This window comes from Pogoniulus pusillus, chromosome 30 (genome assembly GCF_015220805.1).
Source record: "Pogoniulus pusillus isolate bPogPus1 chromosome 30, bPogPus1.pri, whole genome shotgun sequence".
In the NCBI taxonomy this organism is placed as follows: domain Eukaryota; kingdom Metazoa; phylum Chordata; class Aves; order Piciformes; family Lybiidae; genus Pogoniulus; species Pogoniulus pusillus.
The window spans coordinates 14,248,166-14,273,010 of NC_087293.1; the positions used below are offsets into that span (position 1 = coordinate 14,248,166).

The following is a 24,845-nucleotide window of genomic DNA, read 5'->3' on the forward strand; positions in this document are numbered from 1 at the left end:
CCTCTCCTGGCACAGCTTGAGGCTGTGTCCCCTTCTTCTGTTGCTGGGTGCCTGGCAGAAGAGCCCAACCCCACCTGGCTACAGCCTCCCTGCAGGGAGCTGCAGACAGCAATGAGCTCTGCCCTGAGCCTGCTCTGCTGCAGGCTGCACACCCCCAGCTCCCTCAGCCTCTCCTCACAGGGCTGTGCTCCAGGCCCCCCCCCAGCCTTGCTGCCCTTCTCCAAACACCTTCCAGCACCTCAACATCTCTCTTGAACTGAGGAGCCAAGAACTGGACACAGCACTCAAGGGGTGTCCTGATCAGTGCTGAGCACAGGGGCAGAAGAACCTCCCTTGTCCTGCTGCCCACACTGCTCCTGAGCCAGCCCAGGATGCCATTGGCTCTGCTGCCCACCTGGGCACTGCTGCCTCATCTGCAGCTCCTCTCTACCAGTACCCTCAGGTCCCTTTCTTCCTGGCTGCTCTCAGCCACTCAGTCCCCAGACTGTAGTGCTGCTTGCGGTTGTTGTGGCCATAGTGTAGCACCCTGCACCTGGCCTCTGCCCACCCATTCTCATCCTTTACTCTTGTCTCTGAGGAGTGTTTAATAAGTCACTTCTGGTGGAAAACCTTTGTCTGCTTTCTCCTCTCACTACCGCTTCAGTCTGTGCTCTGTTTCTTCCCAGCTTTGGCTTAGGGCCCTGCCTGCCGATTTCGTTTGTGTTTGTGCTCTGTACCAAACAGTCACACAGGCTGTGGCAGAGTCCTTCACCACTGGCTGTGCCGCAGTCGTGTATCGCTGTTTTTCCCTGCTTCCACAGCTTTTGGGGTGTCTCAGGGGCAGACCTATGGAAGGTCCCCTGGGCAGACGGCTCTGCTTTTAACCTTCACTGGAAACAATCTTTCTCCTTGCGCTAACAGTGTTTCTCCTCGCTGTAACAGGCTCCCGATCCCTGGCCCGGATCCCGGGGTCAGTGCTGGCCTCACCGGGGAGCGAAACCGGCGCCGGGCCCCTGTGAGGGGGCTGCCCAAGATGGCGGCGGGGGCCGGGGGGCGCCCCCAAGATGGCGGCCGTCCAAGATGGCGGAGGCTGATACATGACCCCGTCACGGGCCCCGGGCGGCGGGCAGGGCCGGTCCCTCCCGCCTGCCTTCACCTGCCTGCCTTCCCCTGCCCGCCTTACTGCCCGCACCTGCCCGCCCGCCTGCCTTCCCCTGCCCGCTGGCCGGGGCGGAGGCCAGGTAGCACCGCCTCCCTAGGCACACGGCGATGCGGCTGCCCGGCGGGACACCGCCAGCCCGGTTCTTCTTCGCCCTTTGCATCTGGAGGCTGGTGCCGCGCCGGGATGCCGCAGGTAGCGGGGGGCTGAGAGGAAAGGGGAGCGGCGACCGCGCCTGGGTGGCCCCTAGAGCCGCGCCTCGGTCTGCCGGGCGCCCGAGGGCAGCTCCCCGCTGGCCCCGACCTGGATTTCTGCGTTCAAAAGCACTTTTCTGTGCGCTCAGGGGTCCGGGTACCCTTGGAAGTGAAGCCGGGCGAGTGCCGAGGGGCCGGCGGGCAGGGGAGCTCCCGGAGCCGGCTGCAGGGTGTCCTGGTGTCATATGGCAGTGGAAAGGGAGGGTAGGAGAGGCACACACAGGACAGGAGCGGCCGTGTCCTCTCCCTTGGCGACTGCTGGTATCAGGCGGGTTTGGCTTCCCTGTCCTGTACCCTGTGCCCCCCTGAGGAGCGCAGGGTTGAGGCCATTCGGGTGAGTGGTCCAGGGAAAAGCTGTCCCAGCACGGAAACTGCTGTCACCCGGTGCTAGGACATCGCTCATCCCTAGCTCCTTCAGGTCACTTGGCTGCTGCCTTCCTCTCTCGGGCAGAAGTAGCCTCTCTTTCCTATCCTGTTGAGCCTTTTAAGCTGTGTCCCTCTTCCTGATCCTGTACCGAGCGTACCTCAGGGATCACAGAATGTCAGGGGAAGAAGATCATCAAATCATAGAACAACCAGGTTGGGGGCCCCTCAATTCAAGAGAGATGTTGAGGTGCTGGAGCATGTCCAGAGAAGGGCAGCAAGGCTGGTGAGGGGCCTGGAGCACAAACCCTATGAGGAGAGGCTGAGGGAGCTGGGGGTGTGCAGCCTGCAGCAGAGGAGGCTCAGGGCAGAGCTCATTGCTGTCTACAACTACCTGAAGGGGCATTGTAGCCAGGTGGGGGGTGGCCTCTTCTCCCAGGTAACCAGCAATAGAACAAGGGGACACAGTCTCAAGTTGTGCCAGGGTAGATATAGTCTGGATATTAGGAAGAATTTCTTCCCAGAGAGAGTGATTGGCATTGGAATGGGCTGCCCAGGGAGGTGGTGGAGGCACCGTCCCTGGGGGTCTTCAAGAAAAGCCTGGCTGGGGCACTTAGTGCCATGGTCTAGTTGACTGGATAGGGCTGGGTGCTAGGTTGGACTGGATGATCTTGGAGGTCTCTTCCAACCTGGTTGATTCTATGATTCTATGAAGAGACTTCCAAGACCATCCTGTCCAACCTAGCACCCAGCCCTGTCCAATCGACATAGAACCTGCCAGAGCAGGATCACCCAGAGCAGATCACACCAGAATGCATCCAGACAGTTCTTGAATCTCTCCAGAGGGAGACTCCACAACCCCCCTGGCAGCCTGTTCCAGTGCTCTGTCACCCCCACAGGGAAAAAATTCTTGCTCAGGTTCAGGATCCTTTGACAAAAGCCTCCCTAACAAGGGGGCTGATGTATGTCAGATGTGGAGGTCGTTGCTGACAGAGCTGTCTACAACTACCTGCAGGGAGGCTGTAGCCAGGTGGGGTTGGGCTCTGCTGCCATGCAACCAGCAACAGAAGAGGGGGACACAGTCTCAAGTTGTGCCAGGGGAGGTCTAGGCTGGATGTTAGGAGGAAGTTCTTGCTGGAGAGAGTGATTGGCATTGGAATGGGCTGCCCAGGGAGGTGGTGGAGTCGCTGTTCCTGGAAGTGTTCAAACAAAGCCTGGCTGGGGCACTTAGTGCCATGGTCTGGTTGCTTGGCCAGGGCTGGGTGCTAGGTTGGGCTGGCTGAGCTTGGAGCTCTCTTCCAACCTGGTTGATTCTCTGATTCTCTGTGGAAGGCTTTCCTTGTTCCCTACATGGCTAACACTCTCTGGTTTGGTTTGCAGGAACAGAGGAAGTGGTCTTTGGGAAGGTTGGAGGGAGCATCCTGCTTTTATGCCGAAACGTCTCCAGAGAAGCAACCGAGGTGGTCTGGTTTCAAGGGGATCCACATTCCTTCCCCCCACTCTTCTCCTCGAGGGTCACCTTCCCCCCAGACGTCCGTTTCTCCCTGGTTGACAACAGCTCTCTGCGCATCACAGAGCTGCGTTTGCAGGACGAAGGCAACTACACTTGCAAGGAGGTGCTGAACAAGACAGACCATGAGCATAGGGTCCGGCTTGTAGTAGCCAGTAAGTCTGTCCTGTGTCTGTCACTGTCTTCCCCAGTCTCACAGGTCTCCAGATCCATCTGGCACTGGTGGAAAAACAGTGTGAGAAGGGGGCAAGGTGACATTATCATGCAACATCTCTGATCAGGTTGCTACTGCTGTGCACTTGCTGAGCAGCAGCACCAAGAGGTGTGCCACAGAGGGTGAAATGCCACCTGCTGTGTCTCTTCAGTTCTGCCTGCACTGGTGCTGGTGTACTGGGTTTTTTTGAGAGAGATTTATATGCTGTTGCAGCCCTCAGAATCTGGATGACTTGAGTGTTCTTAAACCTTGTGATGAAGGCTGCTCCTCACTTGTCTTGGTTCCACCCTCCCCCCCCCTTGATTGAAATATCTGTTTGGGATAGATAAGCTGTGCTGCTCCCTGCTGCCACCCTTTTGGTGTGAGGGTGGGGGGTCCTCAGCTGAGGAGCTGTCTGTGCCAAGCCTTACAATGCAGCCTGCTGATTTTGATGGAATCCCCACATTCCTCAGATTTGCTTCTGGGAGCAGTGTCCCTAGGCCCTACTTCCAGTCTTTTGGTATCTTTTGGTGTTCTCTCCCTTTCCCATCCCTGCTTTGTTCATTCATTCTCTTAGAAGTCCTCACTGTATGGGTGGAAGGTCAAGCTAGAGAGTGCTTAGATGAATTGCTTAGCACACTGCAGACCCTTTCTGCTTCTGCTGGGGAACAATTACCTTACCCAGATGTCTCCTTCCTGATTAGCAGGGAGCTCAGGTCTAGGCTGGTACCACTCTTGGCTTCTTCCACAAGCAGAATCAAATGCAACAGAGGTTGTGGCCTCTCGCAGCTGGGCTGTGACTTGCTGTCCTTTACAACAGCCAAGCCCATTTATAGGGTTGAGAAGAGGGAAATATTGCTGCCAGTTTGGCTGTTTCACTGGCACTCAGCGTTCACTTGGCTTTCCTTGCTGGCCTTTTCCATCATCACCTGCCCTCTGAGAAACCTGTTTTCTGTTTGCCTTCAGGGTGTTCCTTCCCTCTTGGTGTTTGGTGAAGGGGTTGTGTGGTAAAAGTTGTACCTGTCGTGCACAGATTAAATCTCTGGAAGCTCACACGAATGAAAATTCCTTTCCTGAGGCAAGGAGCCTGTGCAGGTGGAATTTGGAGGGTCACAGGAGGGACTAGAGTGAAGGAATTGAGCCTCAGGCTGATTCAGAGAATATAGCTGTGGGGTGGGGGGGAGCTTGAAATCGAGAGCTTGAAATCAATGCATTCATGAGCAAGATCCCTGTGGCATGAGCAGGGTCCTTATGGCATGGCAGGTGTTGGTGCACTCTAAACTTCATTTATTGGCATGCAATTAATGTCAATTAATTCCCAAAGGTGGTGTCAGATGCTGGCGTGCCCCTAAATAGATGAGAGAGGTCTTTCTTGGTGGTGCTTTAGATCAGAAGAAGCATCAGCAAAAGGCAGAAGATGCAGCTTCTCAACCTCAGACTAGAAGTGTGGGCCCTGAGTTTTAATTTTCACTGCTACTGGAGCCCCTCAGCCTCCTGTAGGCTCCGTGTGGGAGTCACCAGCTGACAGTCTTCAACCCACCTCAAGGGCTGTACCAAAAAGCTGCTTAAAGCTGCATTTTAACACTACCTCTCCCCCCCCCCCCCCCCATAAACAGTAAACCTTCTAACAGCAGGACAGGTGCAGGCCTGCCTGAAGCTGCTGCTCCGTGTTTGGTTTGGGTGGCAAGCACATGGTGTGAAGGAAAAGTGCAGCTGCACACCTTCAAGGGATTCCTTGGCAGAGGTTCACAGAGTGGCTTGGGTATGTAAAGGAACTGAAAGATCATTTAGTTCCAGCTCCCCTGGTGTGGGCACATTTGTGTGCAGTTTGGTGTTGGCCCTTTGTGGGCTTGAGGTGTTTTTCACGCATGTTTTGATTGAGGAGGGTTGGAGGTTTAGGTTTATCAACATTTGGGGAACAAATCTCCTTCAAAGATTTGACATTTAGGCAGAAGAGTGGAGTTACACTGCCAGAGCCTGGGGAATGTAAAGCTGATGGCCTCAGGTGTGTTCCTGAAACCAGCACAAGCACAGCTCTCTGGCTGGCTGGATGGGCTTAGTCTACCTCTCAACATGGGGCAGTTTCTGGTGGCTGAGGCTGAGAGTTTGCTTTTATTAATCACAGCCAGGATTCAAGATCAGTTAGGGCCAATCCAGAACTAGGACAGAGGAGGTGTTGTAGAGAGCTTTCCTGGCAGAGCTGAGTGGTTTCAAAGATCATGCAAAGTGCAGGTCTGTAGTTCCTGGAAAGCTAAGCCCCAGGAAGGTTCGCTGTGGTAGCTCACAGGGTGACCTGGGCTTTTAACTCCTGCCGTTGGAAAGTCACTCCACAAGGCAACCAGCAGGCAATCTTCTGACACCTCTGGTGTGGGGCTTGCTTTGGCAGTATCTGATCTCCCAGTGGGACTTGTTCAGTGCTGAAGAAGCCAAGGCAGCCACAGGGTCACAGTGTGTCAAATGAAGGCGTCTGTGAATCTGTGCCTGTGGAGCCAGCTGATGGGAAGGAGGCTGCATGAAGCTGCATGAGTCCTGCTCTGCACCAAGGAGTTGCTCTTGGGTTTCTCTTGGCTGCTGACCCACCTCTGCCATCACCTAGCTGTTTCTGTGCTTGAACAGCAAACAGAGTCACAGTGGTTGTAAGGTGACCCTGGCAGGAGGCCAGCAGTGACTTACCTACCTCTGTTCCCTGCTGGAGTTTGTCCCCACGGCTGCAGCCTGTTGTGGACACAGAGCGTGGTGCTGAGTAATACCATCTGGCACCACATGGCAGTGACAATGATGCCAGGAAGGAGTGGAGGACACTTGCTTTGAGTTCAGTGGCACACGTCCATGGCCCTGACCCTGCGAGCTGGAGCCACCAGGACTGCCTGTGGGCAGAGCTTTGAAGTTGAGGTCTCTACCTTCTGCGGCAGCCTGGGCTTGCTGGGGAGGTTTTGAGCTGTTGACTCCAAGAAGCTGATTCCTTGTCCCTGGGCAAGAGCTCTGCTGCTTTCCATGGTCACTTTGGAGATCTAAGAGCTTGTTTCAATGAAAGGAGAGGCAGAGCCCTGTTCCCAAGTTGGGTGAATCGGTGTCACCCCCTTGTAGCTGTGGTGTGAGGACCCAGGGCAGGCTGCCCAGGGGAGCTGTGGAGTCTCCCTCTATGGAGATATTCAAACCCTCCTGGGTGCATTCCTGTGTGATCTGGTACAGGTGATCCTGCTCTGGCAGGAGGATTGGACTGGGTGATCTTTCAAGGTCCCTTCCAGCCCCTGACATACTGTGATTCTGTGGAGGTTTTGTTCTCCTGTTACATTTTGGGGTGCTTATCTCACCTCCACTGGGTAAAGCTGTGGCAGTAACTTGTTCCTCCCTTGTGTCTCAAGGCTTGGCTGTGGTTGTTGTGGTTCCTCTTGGCTGTCACACAGAGCTCTGCTCCCCTGGGGCTGTGGGATGGAGGTCACGGAGTAAGACAGGGAAGGAAACTAGGAAGGTTTTGAAGGGGTATGATGGCAAACATGAGCACTTGGGGGGTTCCAGGCCTGAAATGCTGAAAACTGTGACCTGGAACTGTGTGTAACTATGTGCTGTTCTTGCTGACAGATCCACCAGAGTCAGCCCCAAAGTGCTGGGCTGAGACCTCTTCGTCGGGGCTGATGCTGCAGCTGTTCTGCAGCTGGCCTGGGGGTTACCCCCACCCCACTCTGCACTGGAGAGAAGAGGGGCACGATCTGGAGAATTCAAGCTGGGTGATCAGCTCCTCCAGCTCCTCAGACACCCACGTGGAGACACTGAACAGCTCCCACCTGTCCCACCGCCAAGTGTTCAAGTGTGTGGGGAGCCACGTTGTCAGGCAGGAGGAGCCTTCCTGCACGGTGGAGATAAGTGAGTTGATTTGCCTACCTGATTAACTGCTAATGAGCCTGCTCACAGCGGGGCAGCCAGACAGAGCACTACAGCAGCGGTCAGACCAGCCGGGATGCAGGGGGAGATGCTACCAAGGCAGCGTGGCAGGGCTTGGCTTGTGCCGAGGTGACTGCCCGCGGCACTGAAGTCCTGCAGGTGAGATCCTTCACAACGTAGCTGCTCGTGAGTTGTTTGGCTCATTTTCAGGGGCGAGCAAACCTCCCTGCACCAAGCTTGTCCCCTCTGCAAGCACTTGTGCTTTCGTGGAGCTGAGAAGTGCCTTTGGTGCTTTGCTCAGCTCGCCACGAAGTTGGGCAGTTCTGGGGTTGCAGCAGAAGGGTTGTGAGTGCCCACAGGCCCCTTCAAGCATCTGAGGGGCCTGACTGAAGTGGCTTTTGAAAACCTGAGCTGTATTTCTCCTCCAAGGGCTGTCAGGGCCACACAGGAGCTCTGCTAATCCCAAACAAAAAGCCTGGGCTGCCTTTCACCTCTCTGCCATCTTCCTGCTGTCTCCCCTCTGGCTGTCCTTCCCTGGAGACGTGAAGACAGGTGTCAAAAAGGGGGCTGAGCGATGCGGAGGTTGCTGGGATCGCTCCTTGAAGGGCTGCCGAAGTCTCCTGCGGGAGCTGAATGCCAGCTGCAGGGTGCCGCAGCCCCAGGCGCCCGTCCGACTTCCTTCTGTTAATGATTATTGATCAGCCGCCGCCTGCCTGCTCCTTACGTTCAGCTCCTCCGCTCCCTCCTTGACTCTTTCCTTTTCCTTTTCTTCCCTTCTTTGGGCTCTTCAGAAGTCCCTTCCCTGGAATCGGAGCCCCCGAAGACTTGCTTTGTGGGTGACAACGTGACCCTGACCTGCCGAGTGACCGAGGGCACCCCAGCCGCCAGGCTCAGCTGGCTGCGAGGCATCGCCCAGCCAGAGGCGGAGATCCAGGCTGGAGGGCGGTACCTCATCAGCCAGGAGGGCAACGTGTCCCACCTCACCATCCAGAACTGCTCCCAGGGCACCGACGGTGGCTGCTACGTCTGCAAAGCCCAGAACCCGGTGGGGCTGAGGGAGTTATTCATCTGCCTGACTGTCAAGCGTGAGTGCAGCTGCTGGGGGTGCTGCAGCAGGGCCTGAGGTGCAGTCAGGCACGCAGAATCACAGGCTATGTCTGGTTGGAAGAGACCTCAAAGAGCATCCAGTCCAACCTTTGACCCAGCACCATGTCCCAAAGTGCCAAGTCCATATGCCACATGAACACCCCCAGGGATGGTGACTCCAGCACTGCCCTGGGCAGACTGTTCCAGTGTTTAATAACCCTTCCAGTGAAGAAATATTTCCCAATACCCAGCCTGAATACCCCCTGGTGCCACTTGGAAACATTTCCTCTGGTCTTGTTGCTTGTCACCAAGAAGAGGCTGTCCCTTCCTCATGCCCTTCAGGTAGTTGTAGAGAGTGATGAGGTCTTCCCTCAGCCTCTTCTGCTCCAGCCTGAACAACTCCAACTCCCTCAGATGCTCATTGTGGGTTATGCTGCAGGCCCTTAATGACACAGCTCACTGGAGCCACTGGCAAGCCCCCAAAGTGTTCCTTTTGCTGCTGAGAGCCCTTTTTGCCTGTTGATTCTTTCCCTGCTCTCATAACCACTCTAGATACAGGGTGAAAAGGCCTAATTCCCTCTCCTTAGCATAATGGGTCTGAGAGAGGAGCATCCTTGGTCCCCTCTGGAGGTTGTGAGTGCAGAGAAGCCCCTCCAAGAGCCAAGCTGCTCAAGGTGCACTGGGCAGCAGTAGGTTTGCTTTGATTCACTGCATGTGGGCACAGAAATAGCGACCTTGCTGTGATGTTTTCTGTATCAACCAATCCTGAGTGTCTGAAACCCTCACCCTTTGTGCTGGTGGAACTGTTGCAGTGAAGGGAAGTGGGGGCTGAGATAGCACTGGGGCTGCACAAAGGATTGCTTATTCCCCCAGAGGCTGGTGACAACCTGGCCTCCCTTGTCTCTTCTCTCTGCAGAGCCAGTGAACATTGTTGGAGTGGTGGGTGCAGTGGTGGTCCTGTCCCTGCTGGTTATTCTCACTGTCACTGGGCTGATCTTGTACTACAATCCCCTCCTGTTCCTGACAGGTAGGAGTTCACCTCTGCACAAGCCAAGGAGGGCTCACTCCTTCCTTGGCTGGGCTGGTTTTATCCCTGCCTGGTGTGTCCCTTGTGCTGTGACAATCCCCCCAGCCCTCGGGCCTCATCCTGCTCCTGGTGAAAACCCTGGAGGCAGATGGGTTGCAAACACGAGGTCCTTCCCCAGCTGAATGCTTCAGGCACCTGCCCCTCACCTTCTCCCCACTGCTGGTGACCTCTCTGCTGCTCTCCTTGTGTGCATGCACAGGTCCCCTTCACATCCATGCCTCTGCAGGTGGCTACCAGAGACCATCCTACCACAACAGGTGGGACTGGCAGGGGCTGTGCAGTAAAACTAGCCCAGGGGACTGCTCTGGGCCACTTTCTAATCCTGTGTTTTCCCTTCTCTCCTCTTCAGGTGCTGCCTTCAGGTGAGTGTTGGTTTTCCTCAGCTCAATCCCGTGTGGCATTTGGCAGAGGTGACCTCCCTGCAGGATAGGGAAGCCACCTGGGAGGCAGGAGCCAGCCCTAGAGCTGTGCCTGCAGCAGGAAGGGGACGGTGGGGATGGATGAGACTCGGTGTGGGTGCAGGAGCAGGAGGCTGTGGGGAGCAGTTAGCAGCACAGCAGGAGCGGCAGCATCGCTTTGGGGTTGAGGTGCTGAAGGCACCACGCTGGGGGTGTTGGTGTGGGATTGGAGGAGCCCACCAGAGTTGGCCGTTCTGGTGTGCAGGGTTGTCAGAGCCCTGGGAGGAGCAGGCTGGAGGGAGAGATCAGGGCAGGCTGTCCTCAGCCTTTCATCCCACTTCAGCCTGCTCTGCTCTTCACAGGAATCAAGGCCTGGGTGATGTCCTAGTGCTGGTGGACTCCGAAGATGATGATGAGGGGAAGGAGGAAGAGGAAGCCACGAGCAGCTCCATCCAGCACAAAGTAATGGCACTGGTCAATGGAAGCAGCATCCAGGGTGCTTACCTCAGCTGCCTCACAGAAGGTGAGCCCTGATGCCTGCCAGCTGAGTTTGGGCAGGAGCCACCTGCTCAAACTGCTAAGCTGTGGATGTGCCAGGAGCAGCTGCTGGGGAGGGAGGAGCCTGCTCAGCAGAGCATCCTGCTGAGCTGCTGCTGCTCTCTGCCCCGTGCAGGTGACGCCGGCGAGCGGCGTGGCAGAGGCTCTCTGCATGCAGCAAGGGAAGAGGAGGCACAAGGCTCATAGATTCCATCCCTCGGGGAGCACACACAGCTCCAGCTGGACACCCAGCATCAAGCACGTTCTCATCAGCTCTGCTCAGCCACAAGGCGATAGTGTCCTGCATCAGGCTGCTTTGGCCAGTGCCTCCCCGCTCCCTTCTCCACTCACCCAGCTCTCTCTAGCCTTCCTCAGACTCCTTTCTCTGTTCCCCCCCGCCCCTCTCTTCACCTTCCTCTTTGTCTCAGGTGTCCTTTTGAACCTGGTGTCACCCAGCTCAGGCAGAGCTCGGGAAGTGGCTCCCAGTAGCCTTGATGTGTATGAAGGACTTGAATACCAGTGGGGAATTCTGGCTCAGTCACCATGAGCAGTGCTGGGGCTGTGGGGAGTGTGGTGGACAAAGCCACTGCAGGGCCACAGTGGTGCCAGGACACGAAGGAAACCATGGCTGGCTGGTGAGGACACAGCTGATGCTGACTCTAGGGGAGCTGCCTTGCTTTTATCATAAATGTTTTGACCCCTGACTCTCTGAAGTGTTGCTGTGTGTCCAAGCATCTGTGCCTTGCAGTGTGCTTTGGAGGGCAATGCCTGGTGGTGATGGAAAGTGTGGAGGGAGCTTAGACAAGGAGGGGATAAGTGGAGCAGGATCTGCAGGGAGGGGATCTGGACAGCTGTGGAGGTGGGTAACAGAGAGCCCGGAGCATGCAGGAGGGGGTAGAGGGACAGATCAGGTCTGAACACCCTGCAGGGGCAAGGGAGGGATTGAGAAGGCACTCAGGGCCCGGGGGGAGGGACTGTGTGTGCTGAGAGTTCTGAGTGCACAGAGGCAGCTGGAGCAGATCCTCCTGTGTGGGTGGGAATGGTCCAGCTGCAGGGTGGGAGCAGGGTGGAGGGGAGTGGAGAGCTCTGCAAAGGGAACAGAAGAATCAGCTGTGTTAAGTGGGGAGTGAAGGAGTGCCTAGGATGGAGAAATGTGGAGGGTAATGGTGGGGTATGAGCACAGGGAGGGACAATGAAGGGGACCTGAGGGCACAGGGAGAAGAGAAGCACTGGTGGGGCACGTGGAGAGGTGGGTGAAGGGGTGAAGGTAAGAGCAGTGTGAGCTGGAGGGGAGTCCTGACCCGAGCACTCTGTGAGGCAGAGTCTGGGGCCTGGCTGTGTCTCCCTGAAGAGGAATGGGGCCTGAGCAGAGGGTTCTGAGGGGCCAGGGTGGGACCAGCCTGCAAGCTGCCCCTGAGGAGGAGCCTTGGCGCCGTGCCCCTATGCCCAGCACCCCCCCTCGCAGGCAGTGCTTGCAGCCATGCCAGGCAAACACCAGGGAGCTGCGGGAGCCTGCGGCTGCCCTGGCAACAGTGTTGTGCTGCCACCGTCTCGGCTGCCCTTGCCCAGTTCCTCCACCTCCTGCGGGCACAGAGGTGGCACCAGGCAGATGGCCTTCGACAGGGAGCAGTGTCTGTGCCCGGCTCTCCAGGACAAGCTGTGAGTGAGGGGCCCCTTGTCCTCCCCAAAGGATGGGCACTTGGCTGCCATGGGGGGTGCTGCTGGCTGGAGGGGAGTGAGGGCTCAGCCATGAGGCCAGCACTTGTGTCACCAGTGGTCTCCTGCTTTTTGCTCCCATTGCTGGGCCCCCACGGTGCCACAGCCAGGGTGGGCATCACTTTGTGGGTGCTGGGTGCCTAGGCAAAGGGCTGTGGTGTGTCCTCAGCAGGGGCAGTCAGGGAGGAGAAGAGATTGGGGTATCAGGGCTCCACTGCCACCTGCACACCATCCAGAGGTGGCAGGATGCTTGGGTGCCACCAAGGTGCCTGACATACTCCTGGGTGGCTTTCACACAGCTCCTGCTGCCACCTTTGGAAAGGAGGCAGTGGGAGGAGGCAGGCAGATCCCCCAGAGTCTGATCAGAAAGCTGAGGTTGTGCTGTGACTTGTCCTTCCCTGGGATGCCCCTCTGGAATGCCAGCCTCTACTTCCAATGCAGGGAAGGTGGCTGAAGGCAGAGAGGGCCAAGCCTTGGCAAGCAGAGGGCCCCATCCAGCCATGCCACAGTGGCTGATGTCCCAACCTGGGCTCTCCCCACCCAGATACAACAAGTTCCACATGAGCCATGGCGGGACAGTGCCAGTGTGGGATGGTGCCACGCTGCTGCCCTCCACACGCTTGCTGCTGAAGAGGAGGGAGGTGGCAGAGGTGGAGCGGGCACTGCAGAGCCAGCAGGAGGTAAGGGCAGCCCCCAAGCCCTTCCTGGGGGCTGCAGCCCTGGCTGTGGTGTGCCATAGCAGATAAACAGCTGGCAGGCACATCTCCAGCTGTTCATAGGCTGGCAGCTGTCCCCTCCTCGGGTGCACTGGCCTGGGGCGATGCCCTCAGCACGCTGTGGTCCTGCAGGAGTTTCAGCAAAGGATGGAGCAACTGGCACAGCGCCGGCAGCAGCTAGGCCAGAGGGAGAAGCAGTACCAGGATGTTGCTCTCAAATATGATGCCTTCCTGAAGGTGCCAGGAAAGGGGCTGGGCTGGGGCTGGCATCAGTGCCCTGCTGACCCTGTCCCTGTGCCATAGGCAAGGCAGGAGCAGGCTCTGCAGCACGCAGACAAGGAGCGGGCACAGGCGGCAGAGCAGGGTGCCAAGGCTGCCCGTCTGCTCCGGGAGCTGGAGGGGCTGCTGCAGCACAGGGACCGCCTGGCCCTGCGCCTGCAGAGCCTCCAGGGCTTCAGTGACTACCTGCAGGCCGTGCTGGCCAGGGCAGGGCAGGTGAGCTCAGGCATTCTGCCCTGTGGTGCCACGGTCCATGGCCCCAGGGAAGCCTTTGTGAAGGGTCAGCCCTGTCCAGGGTGACAGACCACCCCCCCCGGGCCTGCACCCTCCTAACCCCCTGCCTACTGCCCAGTTCCAGGATGTCCTGGCCCTGTTGGCCCATTTCGAGGCACTGTCAAGGTCATGGGCAACCCTGGCACGAGAGGCAGAAGGCGAGCAGGAGCAGCTGGCCGAGGGCTGGGCACAGCTCCAGCAGCACCAGGAGAAGGTTGACAACAAGCTCCTGAGCACCAGCAATGAGGTGCCCCAACTCCATGAATGCCTGGAGGCTGCCCCCCATGATGTGATCCAGAAGGTAAGGGGTGACATGGAGTGCCCAAGCATCCCCACCCCCAGTGCCAGGGGCAGTGCCATGGACACAGAGCATGCTGTGGAGGAGAGATGCCCAACACAGTGGTAGTGGTAAGCAGGGCTGCACCCCCTGGGCTGACCTGGGGGTCCTTATGTGCCCAGAAAGCACCACCAGCAGCTGGGCATGGTGGTGGACGTGCAGCCAGGACTCCCAGGCCCCCCCGTGTTGGCAGGAGGGGTGCAGGGGATGTGGGGCAGTGGCTGTGGGCAGCCCAGGGCCTTCTGTTGCTGCCCCCTAGGAGCCCTGCTGGGCCCACGTCCAGAGCATGGCACCTCAGAGGACCCTGCTGCTGCACCAGATCAAGCTGGCAGTGCTGAACCTCTTCCAGCTCACCACCACCTGGCTCAAGGTCCCTGGGGACACAGCCCTGGAGGACACTGAAGCTCAGCTGGACACGGTCAGCACCCTCAGGTGGTGGGGCTGGAGGGGACACAGTCACGTCCTGGAAGGCTGTGGCAATCAAGGTCCCTGCCTCCACAGGTGCTGCTTTGCATGCAGGACCTGGCTGCCATCTGCGCTGAGCTTTGCCCCAAGCAGCTGGAGCCACGTCCCTGATGCTTGCCTGCTGCCACCAGCATGGGCCCACAGGGGTACCAGAGTGCCCTCAAGCCAGGAGAAGCCCCTAGAGCCAATCACCCACTCCTAGGCTGGGCCTCAGGACCACCCTGGGGATGGAGGCTGCTCCTCACCACTGCTGAGAACCCCTACGACAAGAGGTGATGTGGATGGCAGTGGCAGAGAGGACACAGCGAGACGGTACCACACTGGCACAGGGGCAGAGCCTCAACCCCTGCAGTACCCTCCCGCAAAGGGCAGAGGCTGCCGTGTAGGAAGGGAGAACTACTGCCTGTTTTCAGGCTGTTGGCATCTCCAAAGGTGTTTCCTGTCAAAATAAACCCCTGCAGGACCTGGTTGCTTTACGTGGCCCAAGGAGGGAGAGTTGCCCCAGCGTGACACTGGCAGCAAGAACAAAGAGGAGTCAGGATGTAAAATCAGCCAAATATTTACCACCTCCTTCCCCGGCCCAGGCGTGGGTGGGAAGCCCCTGGGGCACATCCTCCTCCCCTACAGCTTCTTCCTCAGCTTGCCCTTCTTGGCGGCTCCCTGGCGGCGGCCGAACGCCATCTGCCGCAGCTCCTGCACCCGCTGCCGGTTCCTGGCCCGCAGCCGCTTCAGGCCCCCGCTCTGCAGGAACCGCTGCTTGGCTGCCTTCTTGCGCTGCTTCAGGATCTGCTGCTTGCTCTTCAGCTCCGAGCGCACCCTGCCCCGGCCCGGGGGCTGCCCTGGCCCTGCTGAGAGCGGGGCACACAGCCGGGCTCAGCTGGCAGGCCAGAGACGGGTGGTGGGGAGGAGGATGCTGAGGGGACTCTGTTGCTTGCTCCAGGTACTCACCGTGCCCGTGCCTGTGCTTCCCCCTGAACTGCTCCCTGCTGCCTCTATCCGCCTCATCTTCATCCCGCTCGTCAACCTTGTACCTCTGCTTCCACTTTTCATAGCTGGGGTGGAGTGGGTTAAGGGAACCTGCAGTGACTGTCCCTTGCCTGACTTTCCATCACTCAACCCATCATGACCACTTTCCCTGCCCATCACTCAACCCACCATGATCACTTTCCCTGCCCATCACTCAACCCACCATGACCACTTTCCCTGCCTATCACTCAACCCACCATGATCACTTTCCCTGCCCATCACTCAACCCACCATGACCACTTTCCCTGCCCATCACTCGACCCACCATGGTCACTTCCCTTTCCCATCCCCGTCACTTGACCCACCACAACCACCTTCCCTACCCATCACTCAACCCACCACAACCACTTTCTCTCCCCCTCACTCAACCCCCCATGACCATTTCCCTGCCCAGGCCATCACCCCAGTGTGGGATGGATGCCCAGGAGCAGCTCTCAGGGGGCAGGATACAGGTTGTTCTTGTAGGAGCTGCTGATGTAGCGCCCACTCTCCGTCCGCACCTTCTTCTTGTCCTCCTGGCCTGTCTGCCCCACAAATCGCTTCTTCTTGCGGTCCCTGTGAGTGAGGAGAGGGAAGCAGGACCAGGCAATGTGACCCCGAGCCCCATTTCCCCTCCTGAGCCCATGCCCAGACCCCACTCACCACTTCAGCAGCTGCTTGCTCTTGTTGAGGTTGTGGTTTTCATCGCCCATGAGGTCCAGGACGGCTCCGGCTGCCTGCTGCTCGAAGGCGCTGCCCTCGCCGCCCACACTCAGACTGCAAAGGGTGGCTGGTGAGAGCAGCCCCTGGCACAGGCCTGGGCAAGGCAGTGCTGGGATCCCTCCTGCACTCACCCCCTCTCGCTTTCAAAGTCCTTGGGCCTGTAGGGGATGTAGAAGTCCTCGTCCCTCTGTGCTGGCTGCCGCTGCTTTTTCCTGGGGCTGTCTTCTGCCCCTCGGCCTCGTTTTCGCTTCTGGCCCACCACAGTGGAGAACACATCCTGAATGGAGGCAGTGGAGGAGCTGGGGAGCCTGCCAACCAGTCGCTGCACCAGCCCCTGGGCACAGCCTGGGGTCCCTGGTGCTGCCAGCACCCAGCTGAAGCTGCCCTGCAGCAGCTCCCACAGCGAAGTCCCTGTGCCTGCCCTGTTACCTGGAGATCTTCCTCCTCTCCTTCTCCACCCTCCTCGGGCGCAGGGGGTGCTGTGCCCGGCCCCTGCCCTTTGAGAGCCGCTGCCCGCTTCTCCTGCTGCCCGCGCTGGTACTTGTCGATGCGGGCGCGGTCGCGGCGCCGCTTGGAGCGCATGACGGTGCTGGCCGGCGTCCGCGCCGTGGCGTTGATCTCGAAGATGGTCTGCTCCCGGGATGGCAGTGGGAGCCCCGGTGAGCTGCGTGCCCAGCCACGGGGACCTTCCCTCCCGTTGGTGCCCCAGGACAGGTCTCGACTCACCGCCTTGGACTTGTAGGCCTTGATGCTGTCCACCAGCTTCAGCCTCTCCAGCTCAGTGTCTTCAAAGCGAGCACCTGGGGAAGGCCGACAGGGAGAGGGGCACAGATCAGCTCCTCAGCGAGGGGCGCAGGGTCCCTTCTCTGGCGCCCCCCGGCACTCACGGAAGAGTGGGTGGATGCCCAGCTGGGACACATCCAGGTCCTTGGCCCTCTTGATGGACTCGGGCGCGGGGCCGGGCCGGGAGCGCAGGTACTGCTTCTGGGCGTTGTCGGCCACGCGGCGCAGGCTGCGCAGCTCCAGCGAGCCCTGCTGGTCCGTCAGCAGCAGGCACTCCTCGTCGTCCACCAGGCTCTGGGGCACGCGGCCCAGGACCCCGCCAGCATCTGCAGGGGCACCCTGTCACCTGGCTGGCAGCTGGCCCTGCGGTGGGCAGCAAGCCAGCAGCTAACAGCAGAGCTAACAGCCGCAGGCAGCTCGGTGGTGCCAGGTCGGCATCCCCAAGGGCTGTGGTGTGCAGGAGCCTCCAGAGCTCCACCTTGCCCAGCAGCACCCCAACAACGAGAGCACATTGCCCCTCTGTATCCACCAAGAGACCATCAGCTCCAGTGATGGCCAAGGATAAAACCACATAAGCCACTTGGCCAGCATCCCATGCAGCCACCCCAAAACCTCTGACCAGCTCTGCCTTACCAGTGGGCATCTCCTGGGTACCAGCAAGGACAAGTGGGCGCCCCAGGAAGAGGTGGAGGTCAAAGACGTAGGGCATCTCATCAGGAGCCACCAGGGAGTAGGCAGTGCCACTCCGACCAGCTCTGGCCACACGACCTGGCAAGGGGAGCAGGAAAGTGGGAAACCAGACCCAGTGCCAGTCCAGCCTGCCCCTACCCAGGCAGGGGCCCCTTGGTGCCCCTGTGAGCCCACACATGTGATGTTTACCAGCTGGGTACGGCTGGCCCTGGGTTGCTGGGGAAGGGGGGTGAATGAGAGCCAAAACCAGTGCCAGCCTAAAGGGAAGGCACCAGTTCTGCCCCCAGGGCCCCCACAGCCCAGAGCTGCAGATCAGGAACATTCCTGCCCCTGATTTTTCCCAGCCTATCTCCTGATACAGCAACCTCCCACCCCAAACCTATCACCACCAAGGCAGAGGCATCAGTGCCAGCCCAGCAGGACACACTGATGGAAAATCAGGGGGCAAGGGATAGTCCAGTCACAGCCTCCCTGCCACCCTGAGAGTGCCCCCCTGCAAGGGGCACTAGCACCCACCGACACGATGCAGGAAGAGCTTGGCCTTGGCAGGAAAGCTGTAGTTGATGACATTGTCCAGCATGGGGATGTCGAGCCCGCGGGCAGCCAGGTCGGTGACCAGCAGCACTGGGCACTTGCCCTGGCAGAACTTGGCGATGTTGATCTTACGGGCAGTCTGGTCCAGAGAGCTGTAGATGTGAGTGCAGCGGATGCCCTGCGCTGCCAGCAGCTGAAGAGTGGCAAAGAGAGATCAGATCTCACCTGGGCCTGTGCCTTCAGCCAAGGGACAGGGCTCCACAGGGCCCTGAGAGCTCAGAGTGCCCACTTGGATCCCCAAAATCCCACTGTGCTCTCCCCTGCCTGAGGGCACAGGCAGAGGCAGCACCTCTGTGATCACATCTAGTGGCATTTCTCCCTTAACCTGGCAAACAGAGGCAGAGCCTACAGCTCAGATGCCACATGGGTCTGGGAAGGGGTCCTAGGCAGCCCTGGCAGCCCAGCCTCTAACAGAGGCACACACTGGGCACCTTCAATTGCCACTTGCCTCCTTGAGATACTCCGTGTGGTGCTTGGTGGCCACGAAGACGACCGTCTGGTCCTGGGGCTTCACCACGCTGCGGAGCAGGTGCAGCAGCACGGCTGGTTTGTCATCCCCACGCACGTGGAAGAATGCCAGCTGCAAAGGGAAGGCACAGCTCAGTCCCGCCACACCCCAGTCCCGCCACACCCCCACGCCAGATGCTGTCACTCCCTGTCCTCTCCTCGAGAGCATGGAGCCACCACAGCGTGGTGCTTGCAGAGAGTAAGGGGCACAGAGCTCACAGAATTGTAGAATCAGTCAGGTTGGAAGAGAGCTCCAAGCTCAGCCAGCCCAACCTAGCACCCAGCCCTGCCCAATCAACCAGACCATGGCACTAAGTGCCCCAGCCAAGCTTTTTTTGAACACCTCCAGGGATTGCAACTCCACCACCTCCCTGGGCAGCCCATTCCAATGCCAATCACTCTCTCTGGGAAGAACTTCCTCCTAAGATCCAGCCTAGAGCTCCCTTGGCACAACTTGAGACTGTGTCATTTTGAGCCCTTCTGGCCCCTCTCACCTTGAGCTGCTCGCTGAGCTTGGACTCCACATCCAGGCGGATCAGCATAGGCTCGGTGAGACCTGTGGACAGGGCAACACAGAGGCACGGCTCACACGTGGGATGTGCCATTGGCACAGCTCCCACCCCCTGACTTGGGGACAACCACTTGGAACAGCCTCGACCCTGCACAGTTCTGCCAGCCTGGGGCTCAGCCCAGTCATGGAGCCAGGCTGTGACCCCATTCCCAGGCTCCCCCAGGTCCAGCCCCCCAGCCACCATCTGTGCCATGCTCCTCACCAGCCCGGGCAAACTCCACGAGCAGCTTGGGCAGCGTGGCAGAGAAGAGCACAGTCTGGTGGGCGTCCGGCAGCCGGGCGATGATCTCCTGGAGCTGCTCGGCAAAGCCCATCTCAAAGAGTCTGCAGAGGAGGGCACACAGGAGATGGCAGCACCTGTTTGGTCCCTCCATGCTCAGCCCTGCCACCCTCCAAGACCCCTTGCTTCCACCGTGGCCCAGCCCCCTGCGCCCCACTGACCTGTCAGCCTCATCAAACACCACATACTCCACAGTGTGCAGCTTCAGCTTCATCTCCACCATGACGTGCACCAGGCGCCCAGGGGTGGCGATGATTCTGTGGGGACAGAGCTGGTGATAGGCCCAGGCAGGGCAGGGATGGTGTCCCCACACCACCCTGGGTGCAGGTCACAAGGCTGAGACAAAGAAGATCCAATAGGAGCCCCTTATTTCCCGCAGGGAGCACTGGAGGATGCTCCAAGGGAACACCGGGACACATCCATTGGGCACTCTGGCTGTAAACACCAGTGATGTCCAGGTGGTAGTTGGCTCTTGGGGGTCCATTTCCCCACCATGTGTCCCCCTCCCTGTGCCCCTACTCACATGTCAGGGTTCTCGTGCAGGGCAGCAAACTGGTCTTCCATCCTGTGAGAAGGGAGAGAGGCTGGGGTGGTGCCAGGTGGCACGGGGCTGCTTAGCCCTCTGAAAGGTTTGGGGAGGCTTTAGGGGAGTGAGGACTGGTGGGGACGTGGGGACAGCTTACTTGTCTCCTCCCAGGATCAGGGCTGTCTTCAGGCCTGTAAACTTGCCCAACTGCAGGGAGAAAACGAAACACATCAGAGGTGTCTACAGCTACCTGAAGGGACATACTGAATTGTTTGCCTCTTACAGGTCCCTTTCTGCTGGGCAGCTCTCCAGCCACACCTCCACAAGCCTGCAGCATCACTTGGGGTTGTTGCAGGACCTGGCATTTGGCCTTGTTGAAACTCATCCCATTGGTGCCATTTAGTGACTGAGGGAGCTGGGGGTGGTTAGTTTGAAAAAGAGGAGGCTGAGAGACCTCATTTCTGGCTACAACTACCAGAAGGGACATTGGAGAGGCTGCTGCTGGGCTCTTCTCACAGGGAACTGGGGACAGAACAAGGGGGAATGGCCTCAAGCTGAGGATGGGGAGGTTTAGATTGGACATTAGGAAGAAGTTTTTCACAGAGAGAGTGGCCAGGGACTGGCATGAGCTGCCCAGGGAGGTGGCGGAATCACCCAGCCTGGCTGTGTTTGAGGGTGGTTTGGATGTGGTGCTTGGGGACCTGGTTGAAGGTGAATCTTGCAGAGCAGGGTTCTAGGTTGGGCTCGGTGATGCTGAGCAGCTTTGCCAGCCTGGGTGTGTCTGTGAGTCTGCCATTCTGTGTCTGAGAAACGCATCCTTTGCCCTCGTTGCCCCCACGCGCTCCCGCTGTCCCCCCCATACCTCTTTGGTGAACTTGAGGGTCTGCAGGGCCAGCTCCCGGGTGGGTGCGAGGACAAGGGCGCGTGCCCCGGCGCGGCTGGGCGCCCGCAGCCGCTCGAACATGGGGATGAGGAAGCAGGCAGTCTTGCCGCTGCCCGTGCGCGCCATGGCCACCACGTCCCGCCCGCGCAGGATGGCAGGGATGCTCTGCAAGACACCACCTCGCTGTCACGGGCACCGTCCACGCCACCACCGCCCCAGGGCAGGGGCCCACCTCTCACCTTCCTCTGGATGGGCGTGGGCACTTTGTAGCCCTTCTTCATGATGCCCTTGAAGACAGGGTAGCTGAGGCCTGTGGGGACAGGGAGAGTGAGGGGGTGTGGGCAGGGGACAGACTCCACCGCAGGGACAGCTGCCCCCTGCCCCGCACAGACCCATGGACTGGAAGCCTCCAGACTTCTTCTTCTTCTGGTTCTGGGCCCGCACCATGGCCCGCGTGTCCAGCTCGGCGTCGCTGGCATCGCCGTCGCCATCGCCATCGTCCTCCTTGGCAGCAGGGAAGGCAGGCAACGGCGGTGTAGGGACCTGGGGACAGCGGGGACATGATTGCGGTGATGGGAAGGGACACCAGTGCTGGGGACACCGGTACTGGGCACTGACGCTGGAGGCGCCGGCACTGGGGACAGCATCATGCGAGGATTATGGCACAAGAGGACTGCGGACGCTGGTTTAGGCGACAGCAGCACACGGGGACTGCGGATGCCAGTGCTAGGGGCTCTGGCACACGGGGACCGGAGAGATCAGTACCGGGCACAGCAGCATTCGGGGCCTGGGGACACCGGTATGGGGCACATGGGCACCGGGGACATCGACAGTGGGCAGTGGGGACACTGGCACATGGGGACCGGGGACACCGATGGTGGGCACCGGGGACACCGATAGTGGGCCCAGCGGGGACACCGATGGTGGGCACAGCGGGGACACCGATGGTGGGCACAGCGGGGACACTGGCACACGGGCGAAATAGGGACACTGCAACGTACGAATCGGGGACACCGACACGGGGCAGTGGGGACACTGGTACATGGGGACCGGGGACACCAGCACTGGGTGCAGTGAGGAAGGGCACTGGCACACGGGGACCAGAACGCCGGTACCGGACACACGGGACGCCGGCAGCGGGCGTGATGGGGACACTGGGAACAGCATACCGACACGTGGGGACCGGCGACACGGGTGACACCGCCCTCGAGACCCCTCCCCGGCCCCGATCGCTGTCCCCGCGCAACCCTCACCCCCGTACCGGCGCTGGCTGAGACCGGCGGCGGGCGCCCGGCGGCGCCATGTCGGTGGCGGCGGAAGCACGCGGTGCCGGGAGCGGAAGGGGCGGGCTGGGGCGCTCCCCGCCCCGGGGCCATGCGGGCGGCCGGGCCGGTACCGGGCAGCCGTCCCGCTCCTGCTCCAGCGCTGCCCCCAGCGGGCCGGGGCCGGGGCCCCCGCCGGGCGCGGGCCTCCTTCGTGGACGAGTCGCTCTTCGGCAGCCCCGCCGGGGCCCGCCCGCAGCCGCCTGCCTTCCCTCCGCCCTGGGCGGCAGCGGCAGGGCCCGGGGACGGCGGCGGCGGACCCCGGCCAAGGAGTAAGTGCAGGTGAGCGGCGGCACCGGCCCGCAACCCCCGCGTTTTGGGGGCTCGCTAAGCGCCGGTGGCCCCGGGGAGCCTGGCGGTGCTGGCTGCTGCGAACAGCAGCTTGAGGCGGGGGTCGGGCCAGGCAGCAGCTCTCGGTCCTGCCAGGCTGCACTGGGCTGGCCCCGGCAGGGTCTGGAGCCGAGCTCGGAACTTCTGTGCACGGACCCGTGAGGCTCTGCCCGCCGTGAGCTGCGCAGCGGGGCGCGGCCGGGTGTCGGTGCTGCCGGCGGTCCCTCTCTTTAGCCCACACCTCGCTTCTCTCCTCCCGCCCGGGCAGGTTGAGGAGCCACACTCCGTCCTTCTGCGACGAGTCCCTCTTCGGTGCCAAGCCCGGCAGTCCGGCCTGGGCAGCACCCTGCCTGGGGAAGGGAGACGTAGCCAAGCTCCATGCGCTGCTCTGGAGCCCCCCGCCTGCCCCCCGGCCCAGCCCGGCGCCCCGCTGCCGCCGCGCTCCGCTGCGAGCCGTCCGCCCGCCCGCCCCCGCCGCCCCGGCAGCTGCGGGCTCGCCGCTGAGCCGTGAGGACAAGCCCTGCCTCTGGAAACGTCCCGATTCTTGCCCCGCGGGCCGGGGTGCTCCGGGCAGAGGGCGTTCGCAGTCTCTCAGCCGGCTGAACGCTCCCTCGGATGGGCTCTGCCTGACCTCAGACGGTCCCAAGAAGGAAATGTGTGAAAAACAGAGGCCTCTGACTGCCCCTGCGGCCCCCCCAGGACCTCTGGTGAGGGCTCGGTCCAAAAGCATGTCCAGACCTCCTCTGGACAGGAGCAGCTCGGCAGTGAGTGGCTGCAAACCCAGGCCTCCTTGGAAATGAAGCCAGATGTCCTTCTGGATGGAACTACAGCTTTAACCGACCCGAGCTGGGGCTTCTCCTCCTGGTGAGTGAGTTCTGGAGGACCCTGGGGCCTCTCATGGCTGCAAACAAAGGATGGGAATCCTCGGTGGGAGGCTGAGCATGGAACCAAAGGTGACCACAGCACTGGAGCAGGGCAGGGTTGATGGCAACAGCTGCTTCCATTGACTGTCCAGTGGCTCTCAGATGAGGTGTGGAAACAAGTCAGGTTCCTTCTGTCCAGCGAGTCCAGCCAGGAGGTTGGAACAGCAGGAGACAGGGTTGCCTGCAGCATGGATGCTGGTACACCTACATCATAGCCCTGGGAGGGACAGGCAGGCCCTGAGCTCGGGTAGGGGTCACAGGGGGAAGCAGAGGGTGCTGCAGTGTTGGAGCTCCCAGGCAAGGCTGGTGCAGAGGGTTAAGGTCTGAGGGCCCTGACAGGAGCCTCCACTAACCACTTGTGGAGAGAGGAGTCCTGTTCGGTCCTGCATGTCACAGAATCACAGAACTTCAGAGGTTGGAAGGGAGCTCCAGAGACCGTCGAGTCCAACTTGAAGCAAAACTATCTTGGGTGACAGGTGCATAGTCACAGGATTGCTCAGGCTCAGGGAGACTGCAGGAGGTCTCCAGACCAGCCTCAGGCAGAGCAGCTCAGGGCTTTGTCTGGTCAGGTGCTGGAAACCCTCAAGGGCAAAGGCTGCACAACTGCTCACCACTCGACTGTCCTTGGGGTGAAGTCCTTTGTACCCATCTGGAACCTCTCTTGTTTGAGATTGTCCTCTCATTCTGCAGCTGAGCACAGAGCCTGGCTCAATCCTCACTGTCTCCTCTGCTTTGCAGGTATTGGGAGGCTGCTCTGAGGCTCCCCAAAACCTTCCCTTCTCCCAGCTGAATGCTCCCCATCTCCTCAGCCTCTGCACATGGGATGTGTGTTCCAGCTCTGAGCATCTTGGTGGCTTTCTGCTGGCCTTGCTCTGTTTCATCAATGCTTCCAACAGCCTCCTTTGGCGAGGAGGAAGGGAGGATGAGCGCAGAGGTGAGGAACGGCATCGTCCCGCTTTCCTGCTGCTGCTGGGGTTCCCCCAGGTTGGATGAGGTTTGTGACAGACAAGGACCTGCCAAAGGGATTTCAGCAGGTTCTGGTGCTGAGGAGGTGCAGAGTGGATGTGTCGTGCCCTGGGTGTGCTGAGGGTTGTGAGGTGCCTGTCACCAAATAAATGATGCAAGGCAAACCTGCTGGGGTCCCGTGTGGTACGTGGGGTGCTGCTGTGTGATGTGGGCACAGTTTGTGTCCCCAGGGGCTGCCAGAGCAAAGCAGCTCAGTTGCCATTCCTAAGATGGCAAAGAGCAGCTTGTTCTGTAGGAACACAGGCAGGGAGGCAGGTACAGAACATGAGTGGGTCACTTGGGGTTTGCAGCCAGTGTCACTGGTCCCCTGGGACAGGAGGCTGCAGTGACAAGCTTCTGAGGAGAGGGAGAGCAGGAGAGCCCCCCCACACAGGGAAGGGTTCTCTCAAACTCACCCCAGGGCAAACTGAGCCAGGTTCAGGGCCTCATTCTGCCCTCAGAAATGCTT

At 59.9% G+C, this 24,845-nt stretch overlaps 4 protein-coding genes across 5 annotated transcripts; 3 read left to right on the forward strand and 1 right to left on the reverse strand.

Annotated features, from left to right (window-relative positions):
* Positions 1 to 1,157: 1,157 nt before the first annotated feature.
* Positions 1,158 to 11,152, forward strand: VSIG10 (V-set and immunoglobulin domain containing 10). The gene is made up of 8 exons (XM_064168630.1): positions 1,158 to 1,333; positions 3,136 to 3,420; positions 7,041 to 7,322; positions 8,132 to 8,425; positions 9,343 to 9,453; positions 9,863 to 9,875; positions 10,274 to 10,434; positions 10,585 to 11,152. The coding sequence occupies exons 1-8, from the start codon at positions 1,249 to 1,251 to the stop codon at positions 10,653 to 10,655; spliced, it is 1,302 nt and encodes a 433-aa protein (XP_064024700.1). The 5' UTR covers positions 1,158 to 1,248; the 3' UTR covers positions 10,656 to 11,152.
* Positions 11,153 to 12,669: 1,517 nt separating this feature from the next.
* On the forward strand, positions 12,670 to 14,710 carry CFAP73 (cilia and flagella associated protein 73). The gene is made up of 6 exons (XM_064168439.1): positions 12,670 to 12,874; positions 12,995 to 13,117; positions 13,184 to 13,375; positions 13,512 to 13,733; positions 14,029 to 14,187; positions 14,271 to 14,710. The coding sequence occupies exons 1-6, from the start codon at positions 12,680 to 12,682 to the stop codon at positions 14,343 to 14,345; spliced, it is 966 nt and encodes a 321-aa protein (XP_064024509.1). The 5' UTR covers positions 12,670 to 12,679; the 3' UTR covers positions 14,346 to 14,710.
* A 67-nt stretch (positions 14,711 to 14,777) lies between these two features.
* DDX54 (DEAD-box helicase 54) lies at positions 14,778 to 22,114 on the reverse strand. 2 transcript variants are annotated; one of them, XM_064168437.1, is made up of 20 exons: positions 22,058 to 22,114; positions 21,189 to 21,339; positions 21,036 to 21,106; positions 20,776 to 20,961; positions 20,071 to 20,120; positions 19,911 to 19,952; positions 19,549 to 19,644; positions 19,310 to 19,431; positions 19,031 to 19,092; positions 18,478 to 18,609; positions 17,952 to 18,162; positions 17,379 to 17,513; positions 16,850 to 17,071; positions 16,689 to 16,762; positions 16,392 to 16,592; positions 16,094 to 16,239; positions 15,903 to 16,016; positions 15,711 to 15,815; positions 15,183 to 15,286; positions 14,778 to 15,079 (listed from the first exon to the last, which is right to left on the reverse strand). In XM_064168437.1, exons 1-20 carry the CDS (start codon positions 22,097 to 22,099, stop codon positions 14,856 to 14,858), a joined length of 2,490 nt encoding a protein of 829 aa, XP_064024507.1. In that variant the 5' UTR covers positions 22,100 to 22,114; the 3' UTR covers positions 14,778 to 14,855. The 2 variants fall into 2 exon arrangements, with proteins under 2 accessions (XP_064024507.1, XP_064024508.1); XM_064168438.1 differs by having other exon boundaries at positions 14,778 to 15,082.
* A 55-nt stretch (positions 22,115 to 22,169) lies between these two features.
* Positions 22,170 to 24,501, forward strand: RITA1 (RBPJ interacting and tubulin associated 1). The gene is made up of 3 exons (XM_064168277.1): positions 22,170 to 22,400; positions 22,717 to 23,312; positions 24,110 to 24,501. The coding sequence occupies exons 1-2, from the start codon at positions 22,171 to 22,173 to the stop codon at positions 23,246 to 23,248; spliced, it is 762 nt and encodes a 253-aa protein (XP_064024347.1). The 5' UTR covers position 22,170; the 3' UTR covers positions 23,249 to 23,312; positions 24,110 to 24,501.
* The last annotated feature ends 344 nt before the right edge of the window (positions 24,502 to 24,845 follow it).